A 14476-nucleotide genomic window follows, 5' to 3' on the forward strand; every position below is an offset into this window, starting at 1 on the left:
ACATATGGCCCGTCCCGCGTCCCGTCCAGTAGTGTTGGTGAGCAGAAAACCGAGTGAAAGGGAACTTGTTTTCCTTCTTGGCTGGAATTGACCATTTTCCTCTTTGTCAGTCAATATTATTTTTGGTTTAAATTGTGATAGTCTCCTGCGGGTAACGGCATGGGAAGGGAAAACTCTGATAAGCCCCCAGTTACGCTCGTCAAACCAATGTTGTGTGATCGGCCGAGGTATGCCAATCGTCGAGTTACGAGCAAAATAACGAAACGCCGTCCGGAGACACCAGCTCAAAACGAGCTTCTGAATGATATAAACCACAAAGGGGGCTGACTCACAATACTGTCATCATAAGGCATCAAAACTATCGTCTTAGTAACAAATTGTTATTAAAAATACTGACTGATAAAAGAAGAATAGCGATGGCCTTTGAGTTGCAGGATGAATTATTTATTTCAGGTAAAATCTGTTTCAATTAAGGCTTTAATTTCCGATTTCTAGTAGCGAGAAATTAATTCTAAGGTTTGGAAACCCTTACAGCGAATGGTAACGAAGCCTGCCATGAATTATTCCAATTTCGTTGAGGAGAATCAAATATATTTGTAAAAGATAATTTCCGATTGTAAACCGGACCTTGATCTGAAGCCGAAACGTTTGGATAGTAGACCATGGCAATTTAAAATATTCATTGGTGCTTGCATGTGTGAATTTTGTCAAACTGTAGCTTCGACTCCTGTTGTGAAAACTAAGAATCATTTTCAGTTTCTACTGGTTAAATAATCACTTTGTTTCTTTTTCTCATCAAACGAAATGCAATCATCATACAAGCCATTTGACCATAAATTTGTGTCCCAGACTTCTTAAGTCAAAGATCAACTCTAGTTAGCAACTGCATGCTCACGTATTTCCCTTTTTGTTCATTACGAGAACTTGTCCCTCGTGAAGGCATGTCGGCCTACATCAGGAGGTTGTCAGTAGACTTTGACCAGCTGTGGGTAAAACTGAAAAATATGAAAAATATGAACAAAGAATTTCTTAGCTACTATTCACAAAATGTACAGGTATTAAAGACTAAACTGAATGTACTCATATCACAGAAACCACAAGTTAGAATATCCGTACAGACATGAATCTGATGCTGGGGCATTCTGGAGTCTTAATTCGTGTTAAAACAAATTGTCAAATGTTGAATGCTTATAGTGGTCGATGCGCTTAGCTACAACTAGCTAGCTCACGTAGACTGAAAGAAAGAATTTATGTTAATGGCAGATAGAAGATGATGTCATTGAGACCCACCCATGTTTTTTAATAGGATCAATAGTCATTATGGGGATCAAAGTTCGTTTTTGCGTTTTACTTTCCGCTAAGTGAGTTAACTTTTACTATCATACTTAGTTGTGGTCATAATGAAGTGAAGTCTTCACTTGACTGATTAAAACACATACTTGGACAGTTGATAATCCAGTGTGTCAATAAAATTATCGCAGTTCGGGAAAAAGTTGACAAATGTTAAAATTAAAGCAATGACCTATATCCAAGCTGTTTTTTGCTGTTTATCGGCTATATTAAACTAATCTGCACAATTGGACGAAGGACCATAACGGTAAAGCGTGCATAAGCGTTGTTTACCTGAGCTTTGTGCTGAATGAATAAAAGGTTCACGGGCGAGAGATAAGACTTAATAGGCCGCAGTTTGTACTACCCGGTCACATGGTACGAAATCAACCTTGCTTGGGCGTGAGACTTCCAAAACAAAGGAAAGTCAAGCTTCACTGGTGCGAGTTGCTTTGTTTTGGAAGTCCCAATGTGTAACTTGCGTCCCAACATGGCTGATTCTGTACCATGCGACCGGGTCGTGCAAAGGACTAATTCTCAATTTCTGTCACTGCACATATTTGTGGTGGGAGATCTTAAGACAAGACCTGGGTTTTTACAGTTTGCGGCGTTACCCTCTTATCACTTGCCGAGATAGCTCAGTTGGGAGAGCGTCAGACTGAAGATCTGAAGGTCCCTGGTTCAAATCCGGACAACTCGCATGAGTTCTGAATAATCCCGGGTCTCGGCAAAGTTTTACTCTTTATTTTAAATTAAAAAGCGGAAACTATGGGCCATGCTATGAGTAAGTTAAGTGACGAATTAAAATGAGGGAGGTACCCTGTAATTTGCTGGGATTGCAGCTTGGATATTAACAACCGATCTTGCTTAAATCAAGGCATTGTTTCTGTCAAGTAACATTTCGTATAGGTTACCTCACTTACATTTCATCACAAATCATTGTATTGTATTGCATGTTTATTAATTGCACTTGTTTCATCTTTGTAAAAGAAAAGCCGTAAGGTAGTCCAAAGAAACATTTTAAACGATTTTATGAGGAATTCCCATCTTCGAAAACTGTCTGAGCTATATCAGTTAATTTTAGATAGTGTAGGTCCACATCAGGACTTAGCGTCTTGCCAATTTTGATCTTCAACCTGCTTTATCAAATAAATTGTGTATGTATGTATGTATGTATGTATGTACACCTCGAAGTTGCTAGGGGCCTCCACAGACTAGACATTTGGTTGTCGACAACTATTTGCTATCGACGACTAAATGTTATCGAAACTAATTGTGTCTGATGCGAGCATTCCACACATTGGAATCCATGTCTAAGTCAGGTCAGCGAGACCTTGGGAACTAACATTCACTGCGCATGCTCAAAACACAATACCCATGCTCAAACCACTGTCTACTGACAACGCAGTTTCGATAGTTGTCGACAACTAAACCAATGATTCCCACACAAGAAAAAAACGGTCAAAACGAAAACAACTAAAGCAGTTTCTCTTTTCGAAAAGGGAAACTGCATAGTTCTCGACAGCTAAAAATTTAGCGTTTAGTTCTCGACAACTCATCTCACACACTACGTTTTTGAGTTGTCGATAACATTTACTTGTCAACAACTAAATGCCTAGTCTGTGGAGGCCCTAAGCAACTTTATATCATGCCATAATGGCGGCCGGGACAACTTTTGGAAAACTCCCAAACGCTTGCAGTGTTCTTTGGTTGGATAATAACTAAAACTCGGAAAATTTACCAATGTTTCAACGAAGATTTCGAAAAAAACTAGACTTGTTCCCCTGACTGAACCCATGATAATGATATGAGAAATTTATCACACCAGCCACGTGACCGATTGGGTTGAAGTGACGAGGTCAGCATGCGCCACATTCTAAAGTAGTTTAATTGAAAGGCACTGACTTAGTAGGCTGATCAAAAGGTAGGTTCAGTTATATCTACTTTGTAGTCCCCTCGTCCTCTTCAAATTACATTTCTAGAGACAATTTTCAAGCGACTACATTATGAGTTACACAAAAACTTGAGGCAAAAATCGAACAGCGCTCGTTAAATTGTGTTAAAAGATTCTCAAAGACAGCTCAACCCATCTCGGTACGTAGTACATTTTTGTAAACACCTAAAATAGCCCCTTGAATAGACGAGTACGATCACCAAAAATCGCTAATCTAAAAGAAAATAACACCATGTAAAATTAATACAAGAATTTTCGAAATTTTCAAGCTCTGGTGGTACTATGGGCGTTCTTAGATTATTTTGAATTAGTAAATTTACACAAAATGCAGAAAAACTGATTAAATGACTAGATCTTTCTTGTGGTATTCTCCGCGAGGTTAGCTTCGTGCTGTATTTAACCGCGAAATTTGAATTCTGGTGACAACATGTCAAATGTAGCGACTTTTGTCAAAAAGCAAGGCGTAAAAATACACCTTCAGTATCAAACCCAATAACATAAGGAGTTTTTATAGTAATGCTTTAGATTCAAGGGAAACGTAGTCACAAGGAAACAACTGTATAAATCAAGAATCTTAATCGGTGATAAGACGTCAATAAGAGCAGAAACTGTCAAAGTGATATTACAAACATTGTACTACCGAGCTTATACTTAAATGTTATTTTCAAAACTCTCCAATATCAGTCCTACGATAATTTAGAGGAAGGGAAATTTGCAGCATTTTGTACGTTGTTTTATTAATTAACAACTTGATTTTGAATAATACCTTCTTTGGTTGAATTTGCGTATGAAAAGAAGTATTGGTGTTAGAACGTGGAATGACAGCCCGTGCCACAAACACATTGAGAATACATAAGCACAAAAATTCAAATGCAGATAATAAAATGTCTTAAAAGGTAATAAATATTTCGTTAAAATACCTGTTTTCGCTATTTCGTTGTGATCATTTTTTCTTAATTTCCAAGCATTTTTCAAATAAAAGCTATTTAATTTTGGGTTTGGCCTTCACGGTAAGAGTTATAAAAATCCTTATAAGAAGATTTTCTTTGTAATTTAATTTCCAAATTTTCTTCAAATTAAATGTGCTGCTTAATTTGGAATTGAATCATTGTGAAGCTTTTTGAAACACTCATCAGGTATAAGAGACCAAAAGTGACAGTTAAAGCCGGAAAAGCGATAGCACATGTGGATTTTTGGCATGTTTTAGGGTTGTCTAACGATTACCAAGTTATATATTGCCAACAGCAATAAAACAATAGTCAAATTGCCAATGCTTTAAAATTTACTCGAATGGAATTGTTTCTGAATGCTTTGCTAACAAAAGCCCAAAACAGATTATTCGATAAACGTCAAATGTGTAAGATGAAAATCGTCTTTAGGGTAATTTTAGAGGTTTTTTTTTCTTTTTGATGACGAAGTGTTTTTGACATCAGGTAACCGGCTTATGCTAATGGTAAAGACAGATACAGCCCGAATTACTAGCAATATTCCCCTCAAAGCCTGCACAGTCAAATTTAGGCTCCATTTAATATGTTTTGGTCTGTTCCAATTTTCTCATAAACAGCAATCGAATTCATCTCTCAAAATTCTTTTTAGGGCACGGTGTCGGCCACTCCAGCCTTGTCATGGAAAAAATCTTTCACCAAAGAGTAGACCGTTGCACGCTCCGTCCAAAAATACATGTCTCGCAGACTTTTTGCCAAATTTCCCAGGTCTTGTCGTCTCGAAGTTTTTCGTGAAGCCTTCTCGGAGTCGCGACTTCTTTTGCGTTTAGAAAGTCTTGAATTCGCCACTCCTAAAAGACGCTCTTTAACCACATATCTCAGCATGAATCACGATGTACTAACATTTGTTTAGTGCGCGCAGTAAGTGGGTAAAAATAACTTTGCGATTGGTAGCTGTGAATTTGACCGCAAAGTCTTCAAATATGCTTGTTGACTCATCCGTTTCTGGATGATTTTGTTGATAAAAGCGTGCTCGGAGTGAGATGAATAGTTTTGTTAATGAACAAGTGACAAATATCCTATACAGAAAGCTGTATTAGCTAGTATTAAAGGAAAGGCTTCGAAGTGGTTTCAATACGAATAATTCCAGAAAGCAAATATAAGTTGCGTAACTTTTAAAATTTAATGAACAGCTTTTGTAAAGACTGAACGAGATTAGACAACGCGAAATCCTTAGTTTTTTTTGATTCCTTCTCATAGTTTTGTTTAAATGTTACGTTTTTACTCAGACATATCTGGCTTATTAACGAATTCAAAAAAATATAGCCAAAATGTTTGTTACCTTCAATTTTTTAAAATCGTGATTGCACCAAGAAAGTATGGAAATTAGTTGAGTCAGCTACTGGAAGTCGGTACAGCGCAGTGCATTGTCATATTACTTTATCATTCTTTGATTTTAATCATGTAAAAGCAACAGTTCGAATTCGAGAACTTGATTGGTTCTTTGTCATCCGTGTTAAGCCTGTTTGTAATCGTATCGTTAGCTAGCTTTGGTTCTAGAATAGAACCAGCGCACATTCGTCAATTAGTCTTTATTTGTTTAACGGTTGTTTCAATATGGGAACTGCCGGAGTAAACACTGGGAAAAGACTAAGAAAATTCCGGAAATTTCAGCTCTGCTTAGTTAGTTTCCAGACTTAATGGCTCTCTTTCAGACACTGAAAAAAGAGTAATAAAGAAGATGTTGTTGTTTCACTAAAGAAGTGTAAGGAAAAATATTTTTCTTCCATTGTTTTTGATACCATCAAGGAACAAGAGAGAAAAAAAAAGCGTATTTCCCCCTAAGTTGTATTTCACTTATGTCAAATCATAATTACATTTGTCATACAGGGCAATCTTGTGGGCGGAAGAGAAATAAAAATTAAGGAGGCAACACTTAACATATCACTCAACTTGAAAACGACTCACATATTCCTTTAATTCATTTAGCATATTTGATCCTCACTACACCTGCCTGGGGTAAGCATTTTTCTTAATTGCTTCTACCTGCTAGTCATGATTTAAGAAAAAAAAATCGTTAAGTGCGGAGTGTATTCATAAAAAAGTAATTACTTTGACCGGTTAAATTAACTTTGTCCTCAAGTCTCAAATTTAGAATTTTTCCGCTTAAAATTCGTGCAGGCTGTGTGCTGCTTGATGAAGACATGTTTTTGACTGACAAATTTTTAAGGCATCCTTAACTTCGCTTCAGCTGTAAAGAATAGGTTTTTATATTGGCAAGGAAATTGAAGAACAAACTTGAATTACATGGCCACTAATTCAATGAATGTCACTACGAGGTGTGACTCTTTCTCGAGTTTGCCATATTGTACGTTTGATCGGCAGGTTTTCATACTAAATATTGCACTTTAGACTTCAATTTATGTCAGCCAACGGGAAGTCAGTGCAAGATCGTTTATTGACTTGATCAGAATTTAATTTTACGAGGTAAGACACAAAGAAGTAATTCTTGTTAGCCATGTGTACAGTTACTAGCCTACATCATAGTTCTTTTCCTAGGCTTGTTTGGACGTTGTTCTTAACTCGCTATTTTTGTTCCTGATGATTAGTAATGAAAACAATTATCAGTCGCTGAAAAAATATTCATTTGTGTACCAGATAATTGCTTCTCTCTATTTTTTCAATATTTTTTGTTTGCGACCATAAAAGAGGTCGTCTTTTTCAATCATTTTCTTAGGTAACTCGTGTGTAGATTAGATTAACTGAAAATGGAGTTTTTGAGAGCTACAGTTTTCTACTAGTTGTCCTCCGCAATTGTTCTTTTTTGATAACCCCAAAACTCTTGGACAAGTACCCATACACTAAGAAGTGCTATGCGCAATGAAAACGTTTACTTTAAAAAGACGTTTGAAATAGAATTTGAGTAATACCGTTGCATGGGATCGCTTTTTTCTTACGTTAAGAGATGTTTAACATTAAAAGGATGTTAAAATGGCGTCAATTTTAATGTGTCTAGTCACTTATCAGAGTTTTAATCGCCAACATTTAAAACCACCACAGTTAAGAAATGATAGATACCTCGTAGAAATAGTTGTAGTTAAGGTTTAGGAGTTTGAGAATTTATAGAATGTTTCTAGTATTTGTATCTAGTTTTTGTATTTACCCAGTGATTTCACATTTGAGGCTATAAGAAAGGTTTTTTTCTGCCATGGACAACTGACAGTTTCTTAACTATATTTAAGGTTGAACAAGTTTCCATTATGGGATTTGGCAAAGATTTAACTTCTTGGTTTTAGCAACGTTTCAAAAAAGTATTTCTGACAAGAGACTTAGATCTATGATCTCTTGTTACTTATCAAAAGATTTGGTTTTTAGGCCTTTTGGGCAACTTCAAGTAACGTCTTAATATCAGTCAGCCGATCCATTACTTACAACTCTAATCGTTCTACATTCATGGCCAAAGGCCTTAAGCTTTTCCCTTTCTAGCATAAGTCGTTAAACAAAGATGCCAAAAACAACAGGAAGCGAAATTAAGATTTCCTATAATTGTGGTAAGCACGCTGTGCTTGCCTATGACAGAGTAGTTGCTATTGGTTACGTGTGACAGGTGATCACCCACTTTAGTCGAAATCAGAAGCTTGTTGAAAAGGCAGGTTAGTTGTTCTCAGTCAAAGTGCAAAATTGCTGTTAAAAAGAACAAACAGGTCTAGTTTGATTGCAACTTAAACTTATGTACAAATTTCGCACAGAACTTCTCATCTTGACCAAACTGATTCCTAAAACCATTGAACAGATCATGGATAGGTTTGATCATTTCTGCATTTACAACCTCGATAGATATTCCTTCAGTAATAATCGAAATAGCACTAGCTAACAACTGGAAATGTGGCCAAGACGAAAACCATTCGAAAGAGGGATTTTCTTGTTAAATTCAAACTTTAATGAATACAACAATTTTATAACAAACTCTGTGCAATGACGTTAATATCTTGATCAGTTTTATTTTAAAATCACTCTCAAAATGGGAAATGGCAAAATAGGAGATACCGTGCTGTATCAAACGGAAGTGAAATGACGCCTTTTCTGGCTGATTACCATTATTAGGTCTTTAGTAGTTTGGGAAAATAATTTCCTTGACTGGTTTGGGATTTCCAGCTGCTTTTAAACGAAGCACAGACAGTTATAATTTGTTAAAGCCTCGTCTGGCCATTCCAAAGTCGCCTCCAGCTTTTATCGTGGTCATTCATCAGTCAAAGGAAGACTTTTAGCATGAAAACGGACATCGGTTCGATTTAAAGGAAGTTAGAAAAGCCATCATTACCTCAGATAAAACCTTTGATGGTGTGGGGATCTTGAAGGCCTTGAATGTTCAATACTTCTTTGTTTAACAAAAGAGTACTTCGCATTCGATCTGCGGTGTAATAGCTGTAAATGTTAAGTGTAGAGTCTTCAAGACAAACGATTTGTCATCTGATATGGGTTATTCTACTGCCAACGTCCAAATGTCCGAGTCGTGGGTGTTGCGTGCAATTAACGAAACGAGGGTGGTTGTAGCTTTAAGTGGGTGCATATAGCCAGCAATTAAGGGTAACGCTTTCCTCAATTGTATTTTTGTCTTTAATCATTTCTTTTAACGATCTCAATTTGGACGTTAAGAAGTGTTTAAATGTGGACGTATACTGATCTCTAAACCACTTTACCGGTCAAGGAAAACAAGAACCAAGTATCCACTACACAAGGCAAAAAGAGGTATCTGTTTCTGTTGGCACCAAATTCTATACAAGGGATATAATCGTTTGACGATTTATTTGTGTCAACACTGTATTTTCATCAATGCTATGGCAGGTATTAGAACTGGCACTGTGGATCGTCAAAATGAGTAGAATACATGGTAAAATACTTCCAGGTAGAGAGGAGATATAGGAAGTAAACGAACGCACTGAAGCTTCATGATCAGCTGCAAGAAGCCAGACAAAGAAAACGCTCCAGTTAAAAAAATCTTCGTTTTCTGAAGCGGGTCTACGGCTAAGTATTTTTTCTGTTGGAAAAGCAGATTAATTTTGGTAATGAAGGTCATGAAGGATACTGTTCTGGAAAAATATTTCAGGCATTAAACCGCAGTAGTTTTTTCGCTTGCATAGAAATGCTGATGTATTTCATTTGAAATGAATAGTGTTCCGCCACAAAGAGACAGAAAAGACTACATACCTTAAATCATGCATGTTTGTTTTCTTTTTTTTTTTGGCCAAAGCGGAACTACAATTGAAAACCCAGGGCATCAATATGGGTAGAAAATATGTGAAGACCTTAATGGAAGTTTGTTCTTCTTTATCACACAGAATAGAATGAATACCAAAACAGTCATCCTCGTCGTTTTGGTCACATCGTTAGCGACTGCAATTTGTTCAGCCAGCAGAGGTTCCGACGAGGACATGCCCTACAGACAACTTCTTCGTGAACTGCGCAAGAAAGGAACTGACATGCGCCGGAGATTTGGCGAGGTATGATACAGTTAAGACGGCGCATGTCTTGAGTAGGGGCGCAGGCATCTCTCTCTGGGGGAATGCTTAATTGGGTAGCGCTCTAGGATTACGTTTTACCATACTCAATTGAAAACCTATCTACACCTAGTGTTATAAAGCTTGATAATTTTTTATAGAATTTAGTATTTTTGGTTCGTGATGATCAATTCTTTACCATTTTGTAGTTACCACTTTAGTCTTGTGATTCTAGAGGCCGACTGCCCTCACAGAGAATATTACTGACTTTAAGTTGTTTATCTTAGTTTATCGAAAGCACCTGTGAGCTCAGAGCAATACCCTATCGATGGTCATGTTTGGGTTCGTCTACTGGCCTTGGTCAGGATCTCCACTGAAAGATCCTGTCTAGGTTTTTTGTTCTCTAAACTTTAGTTTCTATTGGCTGTTCACTAGTTCAAGAACTTTGTAGTTCGCTTCTGAAAGTCGCGTGAAAGTCAGTGGGTTAGTATTCTAGAGCTAAACAGCAGCTAACCAAAAGTAGCATGAGCTAAACCATCAACAAGTGAGTCAGATTTTTCATTCACACGTGCGTTTAGGCAAGCGTGTGTGCAAAGAAAACCTGCATGTTGAAAGTTTTTACGCCAGCTCAGCACCTCGTTCACGATGATCATAGAACAGGGCTTTATATCATTCTGTTTAATATGACCTCGAGAACTCGACGACTTCAACACTCGATCTGATTAGGAGCGTGTTCTACAATTTGGAAATTACCGCAAGTAAAGACTTTCAACAGTAAAAAAAGTTAAGCTTATTTGCTTATTTAATATTTCCAGTTTTAGTAAATGGTTTGAATCTAGGAGTATCAGTAGTCGTCCGGGCGAGGGTAGTTCTGAAAAGAACTGTTGTTAGTGACTGACGTTTCGACAACCTGAGCGGAGGTCATCTCAAGAATCAAGTGAATAGCGTTTGCCAGTCGATGGTGTTACAAGTTTGGTCCGTTGAAAGTGATTGGTCAGTTTAGTCGTGACGGTATGGTCTCAAAGACTCTGGTAAAGTCGACTTCCGCTCAGGTTGTCGAAACGTCAGTCACCAACAACAGTTCTTTTCAGAACTACGCTCACCAGGACGATCACACAAGACGAGCTAGTTTCAATTTTTGTTTCGATCGTTAGGCTGTAAACGTGATGTCAAAGAGAGAAGAAGACTGCGATGTGTTATATAAACCGTGTTCGACTTCACAGGAATGCACTCCGTACACCTGTGATGGTGTGCAGCTGGACTGTTACAGCTATGGGCAAGGACAACGCTGTGAGCCAGGCGAGAGTTCGTCATTCCGGCGATAATCTTAGCTGCAAGATACAATAACTTACTCTGATTCATTGGATGCTTGTTTGACGGTTCTATGTCCCACTGATAACTGCGTAGCTGATGCGCGTTCCCTCTTTAAATTCATTGCTGAAGATGTAATACAAACTGCAATATTAAACTTAAGAATCGTAAACTTAGCGTTGTGTCGATATCGATTTATCTTTAAACATAATTGCTCATTTTAACAGTGTGTTAAGATACTTCTGATTAAACCTCTTGCACTCAAAGTGGTAAATACTCGCAATTCAAAGCGTATCTGTCGCTATTTCAGTATAAGTTTCTTATGGTGCTGGACAAATGCATAGTCACCTTCCTTGCAGTCAGTGGTTGTTTGGATCCGAGGCAAATTTCTGGTCCCCCTCCGGCCCATCTTATGTCCCCACTACCAGTATTAGACAGTTTTAAAAACACGACAATCACTAGAGAGTGATCTTTAGACCTTGCATTTGATGCTTTCCCTGCTGACCTATCGTGGGAGCTCTCCGCCGAGAATATTTCACGTCGTATATGAAATCAACTAGACGTAAATTTTTACCGACTCTGAATGTTAGTACAAGTAATCCTACGAATGCGACTGCAAATAAGGATTTACACTGCGAGTGACATTTAAAAATTCTCCAAAATTGCATGAGACTTTGAGCGAGTGTAATTTGAAAGAATTTTTAAATATCACTCGTAGTGTAAATTCTTAATTACCCGAACTTTCGTGCTATTACTCATTAATTATATGACTGCAGTGCAAATTAATAATGAACGATAAATTGGCCAGTTCTCAGCCAATCACAACAAAGTAATTTTCTCAGTCACACAGTAATATCCTTTTCTGATTAAATTGAGAACATTTCTAACAATAATTGAAAGTGCATTTTTCAAGAAAGTGTGCGATTAATATATTGATTTGAACGTTTCTTGCATATAGTTTGACGAAAAAGCTGCAAAAAATGTCTTATTCAGAACTCATCGAGTTCTCCGGATTTGAACCAGGGACCTTCAGATCTTCAGTCTGACGCTCTCCCAACTGAGCTATCTCGGCAATAATGAATGTCATTTGAATCACCACTATAACCATAACAAGAGAGAGGGATGCATCAAGAATGCTTATACTATATACCTTGGTAACGACCAAAGCAAATTTGAGATTGTAAAAATTTGCACATACTATCACAACGTGACAAAAAATTCAGAAGTGTAGCATCTCTCGTGAGCTTGTAATTCTTTTCATTGTTACAAGCTGTTATTGTTTTGGGGCGCGGCTAGGGGGATTGTTTCTGTTGTTTGCTCCTTTGTCCTCTCAAAGGGTATCAAGCAATTCATGTGAGACCTTACGAGAGCTACTACCCGACCCAAAAAATTTCACAAAATTACCTTTGTAATGGGAGAGAATAGTCCCAAAACTTCCATACTTTATACCATTACGTTAAGAGTTCATAAGCAATCTTTACATATTTGAACTGGTTCTACATTTTGAAAAAAAAATTGCCGAGACCCGGGATTATTCAGAACTCATGCGAGTTCTCTGGATTTGAACCAGGGACCTCCAGATCTTTAGTCTGACGCTCTCCCAACTGAGCTATCTCGGCAACGAGATAACTATGACCGGTAACCATAACTATACAAGTGACGAGAATATATCAAGAATTTACAACATACCTTGGCAATAATTACCCAAAGACAAATTTTGAGATAGCAAACATATACGTAATTGCAATTACTAATTTAAAAAAAAATAACAAAATTGTCTTTGTGATAAAGATTTTAAGAGTGAATGGTTACCAAAAACTGCGATACTTTACCTACACATTTAGACAAAATATTTGCGTTTTTGCGTTGGTTTTAAATTTTGAAAAAAATTGCCGTGACATCTTCAAAATTAAGGAGAATTCCCGCATTTGATCCAGGGACGCCCTCCCAACTGAGCTATCTCCGTCCTCAAAACGGCTTGATTATTAACAGCAATATAGATCATACTATCCAAGTAAAACTAATATCCAAAAAAAGAGAACTTTAAAAAAAGACAGCAGAGCATTATTGTGAATGTATTATAGTAAAAGTAAATCAACATATTTCAAGTACACTGACATAACTGTCCATATACGAACAGGGTATTGATATAATAACCGCAAAAAAAGTTCTTGCCGAGACCCGGGATTATTCAGAACTCGTGCGAGTTCTCCGGATTTGAACCAGGGTCCTTCAGATCTTCAGTCTGACGCTCTCCCAACTGAGCTATCTCGGCAACGGTGAAATATGATAAAGTCATTCGGTAACTATAACAAGGGAAAAGAACTGACATCATGAATTTGCAAGGACTATCCACCTTGGTAAGGACATAGTAAATAAGAGGATAATGGTTCTAAAACCCACAACGTCCTTTGTTGTATGCTTTTGCTCGAATTTTTTGGCCCTAACCGTACACAAGACACTGCAGTTGTTTACTATTGATCTTGCAGGGAAACTGACCATTAGAAACGTTTTGGTTACAGTCACAAATTAAGTGACAGTCCACCTTAGAGCGGTCCGGTGGTACTTCGGGTCACAATTACTTGCGTTTCGTTTTCGCTACACGCCAAAACGACTTCAGCCATCCGAGACCGATTCAGGAGTTGAAATTTGCGAGTTTTTCGGGCCGCGCCGCTTCAACTGAAGTCCGACATCCCAACCGGAGAGACGCGTCATTCTCTTTGAATTTTTCTTTCGGGGAGAGCGGCTGTAACACAAGCTATTGACGTCAACGCCACTGGTAAATTATACTTGCTTATAATTCTTTCTCCTGGCGCAGTCGTAGTCCAGTGTGCCGATCGATGCCTGACCAATCATTATAATCATCGTACCCTTTAGGGATCGATATGAATAACACTCTGTTTCTGCAATTTTCCCATGATCCCACCCACTTTGCGTGACATTCGTAATATGACCTCTCAAAAGAAATATCGTTTAACCGTTTCGTGAACCGTCTTCTGGAAATGTAAACTTGTTTAAACAACCAAGGAATCTTCTGCACGCTGAAGTAGAAAATCAGAAGTGCAATCCGATTACACCGTACAAGCTCGCTTACAACTGCAAATTGGCGTTGGCACTGTTTTTACATTTCAGGCATATACTGTAAGACGTGACTGGAGGCGAAGAAAAATCCATTGCAGAAGGGTTGGGATGTTCTACTCAGTGACATTTCGAAAGTAAATATGTATCCTTTTATACTTATAAGAAAGTACGACTTTGTTATTTTACAGACTGTTAATGTTTCAGCCGAAATCGGTTGGTCGCGTGTGAAAATTAATAAGAATTGGTAATCAACAAGGAAGCTACTTGAAGATTCGAAGCGACAAGTTCAGCCGCCTAGCTACTTTCGTATAAAACCTATCATAAAGAGTATTTAAGGTTAAAATGAATAATTTCTAATT

The 14476-nt window shown here is 37.7% G+C and overlaps 1 protein-coding gene and 2 non-coding genes across 6 annotated transcripts; 1 reads left to right on the forward strand and 2 right to left on the reverse strand.

The window, feature by feature from the left end:
* The first annotated feature begins 3203 nt into the window (after window positions 1–3203).
* On the forward strand, window positions 3204–11212 carry LOC149096962 (uncharacterized). Of its 4 annotated transcripts, none has more exons than XM_089280579.1 (3): window positions 3204–3253; window positions 9567–9728; window positions 10880–11212. In XM_089280579.1, exons 2-3 carry the CDS (start codon window positions 9573–9575, stop codon window positions 11048–11050), a joined length of 327 nt encoding a protein of 108 aa, XP_089136705.1. In that variant the 5' UTR covers window positions 3204–3253; window positions 9567–9572; the 3' UTR covers window positions 11051–11212. The 4 variants fall into 4 exon arrangements, with proteins under 4 accessions (XP_089136705.1, XP_089136707.1, XP_089136706.1 ...); XM_089280581.1 differs by lacking the exon at window positions 3204–3253 and adding an exon at window positions 6626–6714; XM_089280580.1 differs by lacking the exon at window positions 3204–3253 and adding an exon at window positions 8877–8976.
* Window positions 11213–12033: 821 nt separating this feature from the next.
* Trnaf-gaa (transfer RNA phenylalanine (anticodon GAA)) lies at window positions 12034–12108 on the reverse strand. Its single transcript has one exon. It is a non-coding gene; the product is annotated as a tRNA-Phe (tRNA).
* Window positions 12109–13235: 1127 nt separating this feature from the next.
* On the reverse strand, window positions 13236–13311 carry Trnaf-gaa (transfer RNA phenylalanine (anticodon GAA)). The gene has a single exon. It is a non-coding gene; the product is annotated as a tRNA-Phe (tRNA).
* Between the last annotated feature and the right edge of the window lie 1165 nt (window positions 13312–14476).

The sequence above is a fragment of the Orbicella faveolata genome, unplaced genomic scaffold (assembly GCF_042242905.1).
Source record: "Orbicella faveolata isolate gen_17 unplaced genomic scaffold, um_ofav_v1 contig_47, whole genome shotgun sequence".
Lineage (NCBI taxonomy): Eukaryota > Metazoa > Cnidaria > Anthozoa > Scleractinia > Merulinidae > Orbicella > Orbicella faveolata.

What these genes read in the sequence shown, in the direction of transcription:
- LOC149096962 (XM_089280579.1), top strand. Translation starts at nt 9,573, where the DNA reads ATGAATACCAAAACAGTCATCCTCGTCGTTTTGGTCACATCGTTAGCG. An exon ending in TGCGCCGGAGATTTGGCGAG is followed by an intron (nt 9,729 to 10,879) that starts GTATGATACAGT and finishes TTCGATCGTTAG; the next exon opens with GCTGTAAACGTGATGTCAAA.